At 45.9% G+C, this 15,160-nt stretch overlaps 1 protein-coding gene across 1 annotated transcript in view; it reads right to left on the minus strand.

Moving 5' to 3' along the window:
* Positions 1–8,446: 8,446 nt before the first annotated feature.
* Moxd1 (monooxygenase DBH like 1) overlaps positions 8,447–15,160 on the minus strand; it is an 88,016-nt gene continuing 81,302 nt past the window's right edge. The window contains exons 11-12 of the mRNA XM_004630315.2: positions 10,751–10,919; positions 8,447–9,653 (exon numbers count right to left, since the gene is read on the minus strand). Coding sequence (XP_004630372.1) covers positions 9,489–9,653; positions 10,751–10,919 — 334 coding nt within the window. The 3' untranslated portion in view covers positions 8,447–9,488. The remainder of the gene's footprint in view (positions 9,654–10,750; positions 10,920–15,160) is intronic.

A 15,160-nucleotide genomic window follows, 5' to 3' on the forward strand; every position in this document is an offset into this window, starting at 1 on the left:
CTAGCTTCCATTGCTAGGTTAAATCCCTCTTTTAAAAAGTGACCAAAAGTTTAAATAATCTACCCATAATAATGCATGCGTGCAAACCATCAAAAAGATAATTTTTGGAGAAAACAGATTTCATTACTTGATGTTGCAATTAGATTTTCAATTCTGCTGGGCTTAGGTGAGTAATTTTCTAACTCGCCTGATCTTATTTGGAATTTTGACTCTTTGGTTGGTCTTTGACAGTTTCCTACTATGTGGGCCAGGCTGGCCTTGACCTGCAGGGCCGTTTATTAAAATATTTGGGTTTCAAGATTTGTGCATTGGGCCAGCCAAATAGCTCAGCGGATTGAAGCGCCTGCACGGCTCAGGGGCTGCAGATTCAATCCCCAGTCCTGCCTGCTGTGCCGGCTCTGGAGAAGGATGTCCCTGGGCTTATGAAAGGAATTAGGTTGCTATGTAGCAGTAAGTATACATGAATTTTGTACAAGTTCACGGCTTGCTGAAACGACGCTGGGGCTTTGGTAGAAACCAGATAGGGACAGACAATGTGCCTTTATTCGAAATGTCCCCACTGTTTCAGAGACAGGTGCAGGTTCTGAAATCATTCACAGGGAAACTAGGGTCTAAAGCCAGCTGGAAGATGTTACTACTTGAAACAAATTCACCAACACAAGTAGGTCCTTTGAGACAGTGGGACCGGCGTCGTGACCACTGAGAAGCCCAGAGACTCTGTGGTGCAGGTAGCACGAATGAGAAGGTGGTGGCGCTGGTTCAGTACAGGAAGGAAACGCGTCAGCACGTAGAGCCTCTGCGGAGCGAGCTTAGTTCTACCAGGGCTGACAGCGTGGAGTGACAGTCAGCTTCGTACTGAGTGTCTACTCCAGCCCGGAGGCCAGGAAAGTCAGGGTACGAGGTAGAACTTCAAGGCGAAAACGCAGCGCTTACAAACCAACACACCCCAGGCTGCCGGATCACAGACAGACGTTATAGATGTTCATAATTGAAGGTTGCTTCCTGGGTCTGTCGGCTCATGTGTAAGGAGTGGGCAGAGTTTAGGAGAAGATGGTAGACTGGGGAAGAATCGAGGAAGGCACAGCCAAGGGGCACACTACAGAGCAGAAAGCTGGAGGCGGGGTCAGTGGGGCAAGGGACAGAGCGGCGAGCTCCATGGCGCAGTGACCTCACCCCTCACTTGGCACAGCTGCCTTCAGCCCGCCAGCATCTCTGTCTCTGACTGTGTGGGGCGTGGGGGCCCCCAGGGGCCTCCTGAGGCAGGGACATCACAGCTCACCCTTTGCTTTGGGTACTTGGCTCCTGACAGTGCGGACCACCTTGGCGTGGCCTTTGCTGCCTGTGTTTTTGTTGGTGTTTGTTTTTTGACTCTGTATTCTGTCATCCTTCATATGTTCCCTCTCAAACTGGGCCCAGAAAATGGGCCGAACCTTTCTATTCCCCCAAGCCCCAAAGAGCCCCTTAACCAAGTAAAGTGTTTTTCTCTCCTCAAAGAGGAAGGGTCTGGGTATAAATCAACTGAGTTCTGATATCCGCCCAGGAGATGTTTGTTGACTGGCAAACCCACCAGTTTTATGACTCTGCGCCCAGGCCTCTGCCTACTGCTAGGAGGACCAGGCATCTCCTCTGGTTGAGAAGACAGGGCTGGGATGACCCAAGTGTCACTTAGACAGCAGCTTGTCATTGTCCCACAGGTCTCTGAGCGCTAAGCTAAGTTATACATTCCTTTGAACAAAGAAAGCCTTGCCTAGGGCACATGATCTTTCAGTTTTGTTTACTGAGCTTTTTTCTGCCAACAAGAAGATATCTCATGAAAGAATTTTACATGGAGAAGCCTGGGTTTTTGAACTGACATCACAGGCTCCGTATCACACTGGTGCAAAACACTGTAAATTCAGATTTTAATAATTACAAAAATATATTCACGCTGTGCCTATTTAGCCTATTAGGTGTTTACCTAACATCTTTTCAAAAGCATCACTGGGAATGATCTAAAATTATGTATATTTCAGAATGATACCATGAATATTTATAATGAAATTGCTATGCAGAATTTGCTGTGCTAAACTTTATAGGGGTTACAAAGAGAAACGAAAAAACTTAAGCTGCTTGAGGGAGGCATTTAAATAAATGTTTGGAGAGGCGCTTCAAACCTTACAGATTTTATTTTGGCTTCGTGACTGCAGCTCTGCATCGCTTTGTGGTCACTGGGCGATTGTGTCACTGTGTGATCGGGGAGCACACGGGCACAAAGGAAGCCACCACTGCCGCCACCCAGGGGCCTGCTGAGGTGGACACTGGCTGGGAGGCGCAGCCCGCTGAGCTCCAGCCAATAACCCTAAATCCATCTTCAGGAAGGGCCAAGATTCCACGCCAGTTCTGTGCATTGGCACAGGCACGGAAAAGTTTGTTGCCTGACAACTCCAGCTGGTCCACGGGGACCAGAGCCACCTGCAGGCACACCTGTCCCCTCCTGTCCCCCTTTGCCTGTGAGTACAATATCGTATAAGGGTCGCAATCACTGAATATTCCTCAATTCCCCAGAAACCCAATTTGAGATGCAGGTGTAGCTCCTGGAAGAAGGGCCTTTAAATTATTACATAAATTCTTTTCTGGATTACTAGGTTGAGGGCAGACGCCGCACTGAATTCTACACAGTATATATGCAAAAGTCATAATAATGAAAACAAATACTACACATTAAGGGTGCAGGTTCATATTTATAATTCCAGCATTCAGGAAGCTGGGGCAGGAGGATTGCTGCAAATTTAAGTCCAACCTGATCTGTGTAGTGAGTTCTACATCAGCCTAAATGATATAATAAGACCCTGTCTCGGAAAAACAAGATTAAAAGAAAGTACACCACAAGTGAACAGAAAATATGTCCTATTGCCATCTGAAGCAACACTGTATTAGCTAAGCAAAGACGACCCCAAAATAAGATTTTTAAAAACACTCTCCTGCCACCTCTACCTTCTCCAGCAGCACCGAGGGCTGGGCTTCCTTGCTTACATCTGTACCTCAGGTAGTGGCAGAGGGGCTCCTAGGAAAACAGGGAATGGGAATTTGAAATTACATAGAGGCGACCTAACTCATTCCTGCAGAAGCTCGTGCCAGTTCAGAACAAGGCAGGCTGCAAGCAGTCCGTGGAAGTCATACAAGTGGGAGATTTTCAAAGGAAGAAGGGATTTCTGCAGCCCAGGGCAATCACAAAAGTGGTTGAGCCAACAGGGCGGCATGCGCTGGAGCACAGCGGGGGGCCAGGGCTTTCCTGGTCCTCCCGCCCACGCGCAGGCTTCGGAGCCCGTGGGGTCCTCGGGGGTTACTGCAGAGCCTGTGATTTCCTGCTTTGCCAGGAACGCCTCTTCTTATGAGGATGGAAGGGCCTGGGGGAAGGCAGTAGGGATCCCAGAGCCGGCGGGGCTGCTGGCCCATGGTGCCGGGATCCAGCAAGAGCCGAGAATTGGCCTCATCTGACTCCAAGGCCTGGGCAGGAGCGGGGATGCCGCTCCAGGGCTCTCAGGATGAAATCCCTGCACGTCTTTGCAAAGAGCCTGCTCCGCGGCGCGCTCGCCGCTCCATCTCCCGCAGCTGCCTGCGCCTAAAGCGCAGAAGCCGATCTTGCAAAACTGGAGAATGAAAGGGCCGCCTAGGGGAGCTTGGCCAGCAACGGGCAGGTTGGCTAGACCAGAAGAAACGCTGGACGCTAAATTTTTAAAACGAGATATAATACCACGAGAAGAGACAGATACAAATAACGCTAAAATAGAAAAATAAGGTATAATATGCAAGCTAAAGAAAAATGGCTATTTGGAAATTTTTACAAAAGAGACTTAGAATCCCCACAGTAAAATATTAAGAGACTTAAGTTTGATCTTAAACCTAAATCTTAAAGAAAAAAAATACTTAACCGTATGTTAATTTGAAACCGTATGTTAATTTAGAATTAGCGGAAATCAAGTATGACCTTTCCTACTAAGGAAGTCGGCGGGATCCGCGGAGCTGAGCGGGGAGGGCGGGATTAGCGCAGGAGAGCCGGCGCCCTCTCGTGGCCGCGGCGGAGAAGCGTCTCCTCGTGCGTACAGATTCTCTAGGCCCCCCTGCGGGTGACGCTGTCCTTACCTTCAGTTACTAGAACATGACTTGACATAGTAAGGTTATGCGGAAAGCCTGCCTCCCGAGACGTACCTAAGGAAGAGGGAGCAGCCCGTGGAATGAGCAGACATTCGGGAAACGAGGGGGGAAAGTCTCAAGAAGCGCTGAGAGTAGACCGAAAATTTAGAGCTCTCTGGAAAAAAAAAAGGAAAGAAAGAGAAAAGGAAGCTGATCATAAGAAAGAAGAGAGGCGCACGGGCTCGGCTTAAGCTTGGACTTTCATCAATTGAAACGAGTGCAGAGCACTTCCGAGAGGAAGAAGAAGGGCACCATTCGCCGTCTCTCCCTTCGGACACTGTGACCCCGAGCCCAGAGCCGTGCGAGCAGCCAGGCCTCCTCCTGCGAGGGACTGCAGAACGCAGCCAGACCCGGCGTTCGCTTCACAGCTGTCGTCACTTGGCAGCTTCAGTCCAACTTCTAGACACGCAGTTGGTAAAGTGATTGTGACAGCGCTGTCACGAGTATCGCATCGCCGTGCACGTCCGCTTAACTTTTCTGACTGTATTTATTTGCTACAGTAGTTTTACGCATTGAGAAATATTGTGAAACCAGCTATCAAATTCCAAAGCATCGTGTGAGCGTATGGCAATATTTGTACAGCAATATTTACTAGGGTGTAGGGGAAATTGGCTCAGGGCACCTCTGTATCCTGCAGGTGTAGTTCGTTCTCCCCAGTTGTCACATTTTTCCCATGGTGCATCGGTTCCATTTCAGACGTCACCGGTCTCTGTGAAAGGGAAGCGGACTGGAGGACAGGGTAGAGAATGAACAAGTGTTGCGCACATGCGTTGACTCACCGCAATGAACGCAGCGATTGCACATGGCAAACGTGTAGTAATAAAAAATTCAACAGAAACTAGAAAAAAAGTATCTTCATTAAATAATTCTTAGGTTGGGGCTACAAGGTCCTTGTGCTTTTGTTAATCAGAGAGTAGTGAATGGAATGCTTACAAAAACAATTGTATGGGGCTGGCGAGATGGCTCAGTGGTCTAAAGCACCTACTTGGAACAAGCTTAGCAAACCACAAGGACCGCGGTTCAATCCCCCAGCACCACATACCAGCCGGCCCCGCCCTCAGGTGGGCTGAGCTGGCCACACACACACACACATAAATAAATAAAATTTAAAAAAAATATTGTACTGATAGTTCCAGTTTCCTATAAGGTCTTCCTTATGGTAAAGTAGCCCAGTTACACAGTGAAAACCAAAGAACGCACTGGAAATACTTTGCTGTTAATAATGGGAGGCAGAAAGAAGGTGAAAAGTCGTGACCAGTGAAAGTCACTTCAGCGTATTCTATTAAATTTTTGTCCTTTTTTTTCTTCCTATTACAGAAAAACAAAGTATTATTTAAAATTTAACTTTTTTTTTTTTTTTTTTTTTGCGGTACTGGGATCGAATTCAGGGCCTTGTGCTTGCCAGGCAGGTGCTTATGCTGCTGAGCTGTATCTCCAGCCTCTAAAATTTAGTCATCGGGGGAGCCTGGCCCTAGCTCAGTCCTTTAAGTGGCTGCTTCCACAAAGCTGTCAGCCTCAGGTTGCTGGAGTTCGAACCTCACAACTCTCCCACTGGCCAAAAGTGCCCTGAAGGCATTCGAGGAACCAAAAAAAAAAAAAAACCTTATTCCATTTTTGGGGCCGGGGAGATGGCTCAGTGGAATAAGCACTTCTCTGGGAAGCGCAATGGTCTGAGTTCAATCCCCGGTTCCGCCAAAAAAATAAATAAATAAATAAAATTTAGTCATCTCTTGAGGACCAAAATTATTCATTGAATAAAAGTAGTCAATCTGTAGGACTAAACATGTCCAAAGATATGTAGCTTTATTTGTCAACATTTCTTAAAGAATTTTATGGGGCCGGCCTGATAGCTCAGCAGTCTAAAGCACCTGCTTAGGCAGATGAAGGGGCTGAGGGTTTGATTCCTGGCATGATGGGCTGGGCCCAACCCCAGGGTGTGCTGAGACTGTGATTGAGACTAGGCATGGTGGTGTGCACCTGTAATCCCAGTGCTTGGGAGGCTGAAAACAGGAGGATCACTACGAGTCTGATCTACATAGTGAGACACTGTAGACCCTGTTCTAATACAGAAAAAATAAGAATTTTATTATTTGTGGCATGTAATTAATTTTAGCATACTTCTTAAAAGGGTAATTTGCTTTCTCAATGTAAATCAGCTCAGATTAAATTAAACAATGGATTATTTGTTTATTCAAAAGATAGGAAAGTAAATAAACAGACCAGTGGGCCCAAGCAGAAGGTCTGTGTCATCTGAGCTTTGATTTGTAGCTGCCTCTGCACAGCTTGGAAGCTTCGGAAAAATCCTTCAGAACGTGGGGATTCTCTGCTGGAGAGCAGATGTTCCCACTTGTTCCTTATAGCCATTGTCCCACCACAAGGTGGCGCTGCGGTCAGTGTCTGGGACATGTTTTATTCTATGCAACTTCCTTTGGATTTGCAAATTGACAACCCCATACTGGAGACTATGAGAAGGTCTGTGCCCACATTTCTAACTCTGTAACAGTATGTAAACCACGGGCAGGCATTCATTTGTCCACTGATATCGGAGAATAAAGTCATAATTCTTACTTTCCAAGAAATTCACATGATGAGTACACATGGATTTAAGAAATTCCCTCTTTATCTGAAATGAGGATGGGCTATGCGCCGGCAAGTCTGCGGAATTCTGCTTGTCTTCTAGACTTCTTGCTGTCATACCGAGCCGCAGTTTACACTCTCTATCTTGTCCCGGACACAGCTCTCCGTGGGGCCGTGAGGGGTGCTGCTTGGGCCTATGTAGTAGACGTGCACCTGAAAGGGGCACTGGGCCCAGCTCTTTCTCTTTTTTCTCCTGGCTGCCAGAGAGTAAGCAGGTTTCTCTGCCAGCCTGGCTTCCTCAGGCTTCTCCCCTGAGGCACGGCTGCGCCACAGCCCCCAAGCCACGAGCCCAGGAGTCACGGACTGAAGCCATGAACCAAAACAAGCTTCCTCCTTCTTGTAGGCTGCCGCCCTGTGCTCGCCCTTTCCAGGGGCATCTGAGGAGTGTGATCACTGCCTCAGCTCTTCCTCTGCGCCCACATGGAGGTCTCCTGTACAGGCCAGGAAGCCCACTCAGGCTGCTTCCCTGCAGCTGGATGGATCCGGCTGCGGATTGCACTTCTAGAACTTTCCATGTTGAAGTCATTTCAAACATTAAAAATTTTGCAAAAACACATAGGATGAAGACCTCATATATCCATCATCCAAACTCCTCCTTGTTATCATTTTGCCATACTTAAATAATCACTCTGTAGAGGGAAGATAAGAGAATAGAGGAATGGATTTTTTCTGGACAACTGGAGGATAAGTTGATGACTAAGAACATCTACCAACCTTAGGAAAAACAAACACGATGGCTTCTTTATTTCCTTCTACAGCAACTTAGTTGTAAGGGAATACTCAGACAGAGGAGAATGTTTGTTCTAAGAGTGGTAATCAGTGCTATTTGTCACACTGAACGGGAAGAGATGGTCTTCGTGCCCCGTAACAAGAATTTGGCTGAGCAGACTTCCAAGTGCGGTTCTGCTCATGGCATCCAGGCTTCGCTCCTGGCTTTGCCCTCTTCACTGGGCCGCAGAGACCGCGCTTGAAGTCCTCAGCACATTGCCCTCTGCTGACTGCCAGGTTTCTTAGATCCTGCCCGAGCTCCTTCCACAAAGGACGATCACGCAGTGACCCTCCCTCAGCCTCCGCAGACACTGGCTTCTGTGCGGCTCGTGGCATCTGAAGCTCAGAGGCAGGAAGGGAGCAGCAGTCATGGAGCCGCCGCTCTCCTCATGCTGTGACCCTCCTCGCTCCCGCTGGGGAGGCCGCAGAACACCCTGTGACCTGATCGGAGGAGGCGACACAGGCTCTGTGAGACAGGATCCTTGGGAAGCCAGGACTGCCTCTCAGCACCACAGCAAGAACCTAGAAGAGAAGCAGAATTCCAGACTTGCCCGCGCACAGCCCATCCCAATTTCAGATAAAGAGGGAATTCCTAAAATCCATGCGTGCTCATGTGAATTCCTGGGAGAGCAAGAATTGTGACTTTATTCTCTGCGACATCAGTGGACAAATGAATGCCTGCCCTTGCCTCACTGCACAAAGACAAACGCTCAAAGCTTTTTGTCCTTTTCTAGCTGGTGTGTTTGCCTTGCGTACCAAGAATAATAAAAATAAATGTTACTTAATTTCCAATAGAAATCATTTGATGTTGACATCTTGAATGTAGAAGTTCTTAAGTAAAACTAAAGATGAAATTTCAATAATAGTATGTGGTAATATCATATTTCTCATATAAAAATTTGAAAGGAAAATCACAGAATCTGACATAGCAGTTATACAATAAAAGGAAATAAAGCTAAGTGTAAAATACATCGCAAATATGTTTCTAATTTTCATCAAATGTACAATTTCTATCAAGAAGGAAACACTCCAAAACATAATATTCATTAAAAGGCAATACAGTTTATGTTGAAGACATTGTTTTGGGGACAGAAAGGGCATAAAAGTAGCATAGAAAAATGCAACACTCTCAATTGATTTTATTCGCAACATCAATGGAGCTGCTTGCTTCCCTAAACATAAGATACTACACAAAAATTTAATTTCATTTAGTTTACTAATGTGATCTAAACAGATTTAGCTTAAGAACCAAGGATAGGACATAAAACAAAACTTGGCTGAATGCTACAAAGAGAACCAAACAAGTGACCAAAGTTTCAGTGGATGGCGATTTTATATTTAAAGTTAGTTTACTAACTAATATAAAAATAAATCTGCAATGAGCAGCATGATGCAACATGGGCCGGTTTGCAGCACATGTGCAAGCCCAGCACAACTGGAGAAGAGGGACCCGGACCCCCACTTCCTGGCCGGGCCCCACTCAGGTCCGCATGGACATGGAATCTCCCAGCAGGGCGTCCAGCTGGGAGATCTCTTGTCTCAAGTGGTGAGTACCATTTCTCATAACCTCTTCCTTTGTAGGTAGTGGCTAAGCTTATGAAAGAAACTTAACTTGCCAGTTCTGAGCACGAGAGGGGTAAGAGTACTTCTTGATGGGTGCGCATGGTTTGGGGCTACCAACATAAGCAAGAGTGGGTATCATTAAAAAACTCCGACATCAGGGGCTAGTCACCCGAAAGAGCAGGCATGAGGTCTCTCAGGAGGACTGGAAGCGGAGGGAAGGGGAGGAAAGCAGCCCACAGCGCAAGTCTCCGAGCTCTTCACGCCACACGCGGCAGTCTTTGATCTGTACTGGAAGCGACAGGTTCCGGTCACGGGAACTGTGGTCTCCGCGTCCACCAGAATCGCGATCACCAGCACGTGGTGCTCAGCTTACTGCCTAGCAGGAGAACGCACAGGAGCAGCTGGAGCGAGGGGCTCGCGTGTGGAGGAGCAGAAGACGCCGTCCTGCACACCAGAGGGTCTGCTCTGTACGGCCTTTCTATGTCCGGGGGCAAGGCCGTCATTCCCTGGATCTGGGAAGCAAGGGGCAGAAATGCAAATGAGGAGGTGACTTAAGAGCAGGCCCCCTCTTCCTCGGCGGTGGTGAGAAATCAAGCCCACAGGGGCAGGGGCTGAGGGAGGCAGACCTCAGCAGGGACAGAAAGTCCGGGTGCAGGCGCGGGAAGGAGGTAAGATGGGAAAGAAGAGCTAGAAAGCTGGCCCCCAGGTTTTATCTCTACTTTTTGTATTTTGGGAAAGAGTCTACAAGGTGTTCAGGGTCTCACTACTAGATCGGACTCGTAGTGATCCACCTGCTTACAGCCTCCCAAGAGCTGGGATTACAGGCGCACACCACCAGGCCCAGTCTCAATTGCTGTCTCAGCGCGCCCTGGTGGATGAGGCCGGCACAGCAGGCTTGGGGATCGAACCCCTGGCTTCTGTGCCTGCTTGCAGCTGCTTTAATCTGCTGAGCTATTTGACTGGCTCCATGGGCTTTATCTTTAGACTCTCACCCCATCCTCTTCCTGCTCTATCACATCTTTAGCCGTAAGATAGATTACCTTCTTCAAAGGAAGCTTCCAGGAATCAGTTTTCAGTGCACTCAAATAATTCCTGAACACATAAATGATCAGTGTTCTGGCTTGAAACTAGACGTCCTCCCCAGAGCCTCACATGGTCACAACCAGGGCTTTTCTGAGGTGGCTCGATGTAGAGTGGGTGACACAGGGATGAAGGGAGCTCCCCTCTGAGTGTGAGTGCTACCTGCTCAAAGGGCAGAGAGTCTTGGTGCCATACAAGGGACAGAAAAGGGGCGCCTGTGGCTGCCTGCTGCCTGCATCACTGCCTTCTGCCTGCCCTGCCACACCATGGGCTGTTTCACCTCTGCCTTGCAGTCAGCTGAGTACAGGGTTAGCCATCTAAAACCTGTGAGCTGAAGTAAACTTCTCTTCCCTTGACTATGAGTGCTGGGTATTTTATCTCAGCAATGAGAAAAGGAAAACAATCAGCTAGACCAGAAGGTGACCCAACCACTGATCTATAGACGTGTCTGACCCTCAAATTTTCCTGTCATGGATTCAGGTAAAATATCATATCTAGGATCTGAGAGGTGAAAAGAAAGTGGGCTTACCGACCACTCTTCGTTGTCTGTCTTGGAACACCTCACGTTCACCGGCAGGCTCAGGACAAGCTTATTGAAGGAGAGCCCGTCCTTCTTAGTCCATTTAAACTTATTCATCGCATCCATGAAAGAAAGGTTTTTATACTGCTTGGGGCTTTTGATAATGAAAGGCCATGTCCTGGAATTAAATAACTACAATCACATTCATGACAAAACATTACCTATTTCTTTTGGTTTAACAATATTAAAGTAGACTTCACTCTTACTCATTTTTCACACATAAAGAACCCTACGAAAAGCATTTATGAGCTCACTAGTGCTTACTAACGAATATGCATCCCTATATACCAAATGAGGAGCCTTAGAGACTGCTCCTGCCCTATCCTTCCTGCCTCCCTCCCTCCCTCCCTTCTTCTCTCCCTCCCTTCCTCCCTCCTTCCCTCCTTCCTTTACTTCCCTGTGATAATGGGCACTCTAGCTAGGGGTTCTCTACCAATGAATTCTGTTCCTGGTCCTATGTTTTACATTTTCCCTTAGGGACAAGGTCATGCTAAGTGGTCCAGGCTGGCTTTGAACTTACAGTGCCCCCTCAGCCTCCTGCAGTGCTGGGGCTGCTCTTGCTTTAGCAGCAGATGGGCACTAACAAAATAATTGGACCTCAGAAAGGTTCCCCAGAGTCTCACAATTGTAGCTAATAATGTCAGTGAGAAGCAAGTAAGGAAACCTGTAGGTTCTTGAGTGATACCGTGGCCAGGGTAAAACCCAAATCCACGCACTGGGAAAACCTGGGCCTGTCTGTTTTCACCTTGCATGAGGATAAATAAAAAAGTTAGACTATAAGCCAATGGTTTAAAAAATTATGGAGAAAACAATACTCTATACTCAATATTCTCTTGTTCCAGTTGCCCCGTGTCAAATGTACAAGAAAGAAAGAAGAAACCACCCCTGCCAAAAACTAACTAACTAACTAACTAACTAACTAACTGAGAGACTGCTCTTCAAGTGCTGTCTTTCATTAGAGGCTTTATACTATTTCATTTCGTGCACATCCAAAGCTTACATTAGCTAATCCATGAATGTTATAGGAACTTATTATGGGTGACCAAGGGGTGTCGGCTCCAGGGCACCCGAGACAGTGTTCTAGTCATTTCTAGTAGTTACCAAGTCATTATCCACCTGCTGAGGCGTCAATATTTGCATATTTAATCTTCACAATTTCTTCGTTTATTTCTGACAGCACTCTCTCTTACATGGATAATCTACTCAGGCACACTGAATGTTGTTTTTTTTAAAGGTAATTCGACAAATTTTATAAATTTTTGGAATTATGAAGACAACATTTTTACTATCAAGATTGAAAATTATTCTTTCTATACTCTAACAAGGAAAGAAAAGCAGAATAATCTATGAAAAGTCATATTCTTTCATTTTAATTTCTTTTTTACTCTAAAGTCATTACACTATTGCTGAATTTAATTATTTATTGGTTTTCAACACAGGGTCCTGCTTTGTAGTTCAGGACAGCCTTGAACTCACTACATAGCCTAAGTTAGTCCTGAACTGGTCACAATCTATCTGCTTCAGTCCCCTCAGTGCTTGGATTACACGAGTGTGATAATATGCCCCGCTTTTCATTGTTGACTTTTTGGCAGAACCGGGGATTGAACTCGGGCCCTTACAATTGCCAGGCAAGTGCTTATTCTACTGAGCTATCTAGCCAGCTCCAAAAGATCACCTGTGTTTGGATTTTTTTGTTTGTTTGTTTTTCCTTGGTGGGGGGGGGGGATTGAACTCAGGACCCTGCACTGGCCGGGCAAGAGCTTATTCTACTGAGCTATCTCCCCGGCCCCATTGTTGACTTTTAAGAACCCTTCTTTATATAGCTGTCTTAAAGATAATATCATAAGTTAAGAGCCTCCCACAAAAAAAGAGCTTTCCACAGCAACATTACAGGATAACACACCACACTCACCAATGACCTAAAAGCTACAGAAATCAATAATCAAGTTATGGTGACATATAGAGACATAATCTAGAATTAGTATAGAATTAAAGGAACTTACTAAATTTGTAATGTCCTTTTAAATGTGCCAGCAGCTAATTATTTTATTTAATATAAAATAACTTTAAATCAAAATTGAATATTTTCAAACCAATATTATTTAATATTTGAAATATTGTATTACTATTTCCAGATATTTTGTATTCGGGAAAGTAAGGAACCTATTTTGAAAAGAGAAAATCAACTATATAACAGAAAAATGCTTGGGGGATTGGGGAGTGGGGAGTGGGGGAGGGAGACACAGTTTATCAGCCTGCAACTACCTGGATCACCACACGGCGGCGCTTGGATCTAGAGTGTCGTGTTCAGGTGGGCTAACAGCATCCTGAGCTCCCAGGCACCCATTTTGCGCGGGTGAACACCGGCACTTCCGGTGAGATTGCACGGCACAGAAAGAGGAGATGTAAGTGCACGTGTCCACCTTTACTATAAACAGGTAGAAGAGGGCCAACTCCATGGCTTGCTTATATGCTGGAGACAGCGTCCAAGGCTGGCGGACCCAAGGACACGTCATTCTGAGGTGGATCTATGTCTCCTTTACTGTCTCTTTCCACTCCTGCTAACTTTCTGGTCCCCAACCAGCAATGTCACTATGCCAACATGCTTTCTACTTAAATTTGTTAACTGAGCTACCATGGTAGCTGACAAAAACAAACCGTGCTAATATTATGATTTAATATCGATGGGTCATTTTCCTTTATAAATCCAATTAAAACTCTGGGATAAGTTTTCCTTACAGAGTAGCAAAACTTTCTTGTACAGAGTGCAGTAGATAAGTATTGACTTTCCAGCAAAAGCACAGTAACTGATATTTGTACATTAGTATCTGACCTCTTGATAAACTGAAAAACAGATAGAGGAAGATAATCTGTGGTTAAAATTGTGATCTGAGCCTCTGAAAATCCCAGTCTTGTCTTAAAAGTTTTATTGCTAGAGTCTTGAGAAGAGAGAGCAGAGGAAGGGAGACGCAAGATCCGACAAGAAGCTGTGTCCGGGTGTGCGGCTGGACGGCTGCGTCACGGCTCCTCCCTCTGCCAAGCCAACAGCCGTGTGATCAAAAGTAGCAAAATAAAAAATTCATTAACAGATTTTTGTTCCGGCCATGTTGGAATAACGGATAACAGATTACCACTACATAAAAATACGTAGAACGCCTAGTTTTGGACACTGGAAAACAGATGGCATAAGCAGCGGACAGCGCAGGTGCTCCAAAGAAAGCGAGGTCGGCTCAGATGCTGTGTGTAGCCCAGCTTGCTGCCTGGGCCACTTTCTGAACCACGGGAAGGAGGTGCTACTTGCACCCCACCCATGGCAGTCACAACAAAGGGACAAATGTCAGTGTTGAAACAGTAGGGGGGGGGGCAGGGAGATGGCTCAGTGGAATAAGAGCTTCCCTGGCAAGCACAAGGGCCTGAGTTCAATCCCCAGTTCCAAAAAAAAAGAAAGAAAGAAAAGAAAAGAAACAGTAGGGGGCACTGGAATTCTCAAGGTAGAGCAAGCACTGCAGAGGAAGAAAGCGCACCTGGACGGAGAGATCTTTCCAATATGTCAGTAATGATCCTAAAATTCCACAGACTGAGCAAAGAACAACTGTGGGATGCTAAGCAAAGTAATTTCCAGAACCCACAGAGAACTGGCAGACAGCCAGGACCCAGCAAGCCATCCCAGGCGTCTAGCAGGAAATTCAGGGTGGGTCTGGGGTAGGCAAGGAGCTGCATAAGCCCTCGGCCTTTCTAGAAGCCAACCTACAGTGAGTTTTAAATAAATAAACATAGTCTAATATTGATCAACATAAAATCTATAGTATCCTGGATTTGTGTTCTGTCAAAAATTACTGAATGCATGAAGCCTTATGTAAGTGTGAGCCAGGGAAAGGCTGGAGAATACTCCAAAGCCTAGAACTAATAGTACTAGTATACAAGGAGGTTAAAACATAAAAAAAGTACTGACAAAGTACTAACAGAGTATATGCAGAAACGTCACTGAGAACCATAAATCAGTGTTGAGACAAAGGAAAGAATTCTAGGGAGGTGAAAGAAATACACCACGTTTATACAGTAGATGACAGTACTGTTAAGCTGTCCTCTCAAATTGATCTAGAGATTTAACATAATCCTGTTCAAATCCCTGCAGATTTTTAAAGACATTGATAAGTTGATTTAAATATACATGTGAAGATGAACATAACCTAGACTATTAAAATTATTTGGGGAAAAGACGACAAAGTTTAGAGCGTTACATAGTCTCTTAGTTTAAAGCTTCGCACAACACAGTAGTGGATAAGTGTGCTTTAGTGTAGTGTGCCCATCTGTAGTCATGAAGCACAGAAGATCCAGAGTCACCATTTGGTCAAATAG

The sequence above is a fragment of the Octodon degus genome, unplaced genomic scaffold, assembly GCF_000260255.1.
Source record: "Octodon degus isolate 3935 unplaced genomic scaffold, OctDeg1.0 scaffold00034, whole genome shotgun sequence".
NCBI lineage: Eukaryota > Metazoa > Chordata > Mammalia > Rodentia > Octodontidae > Octodon > Octodon degus.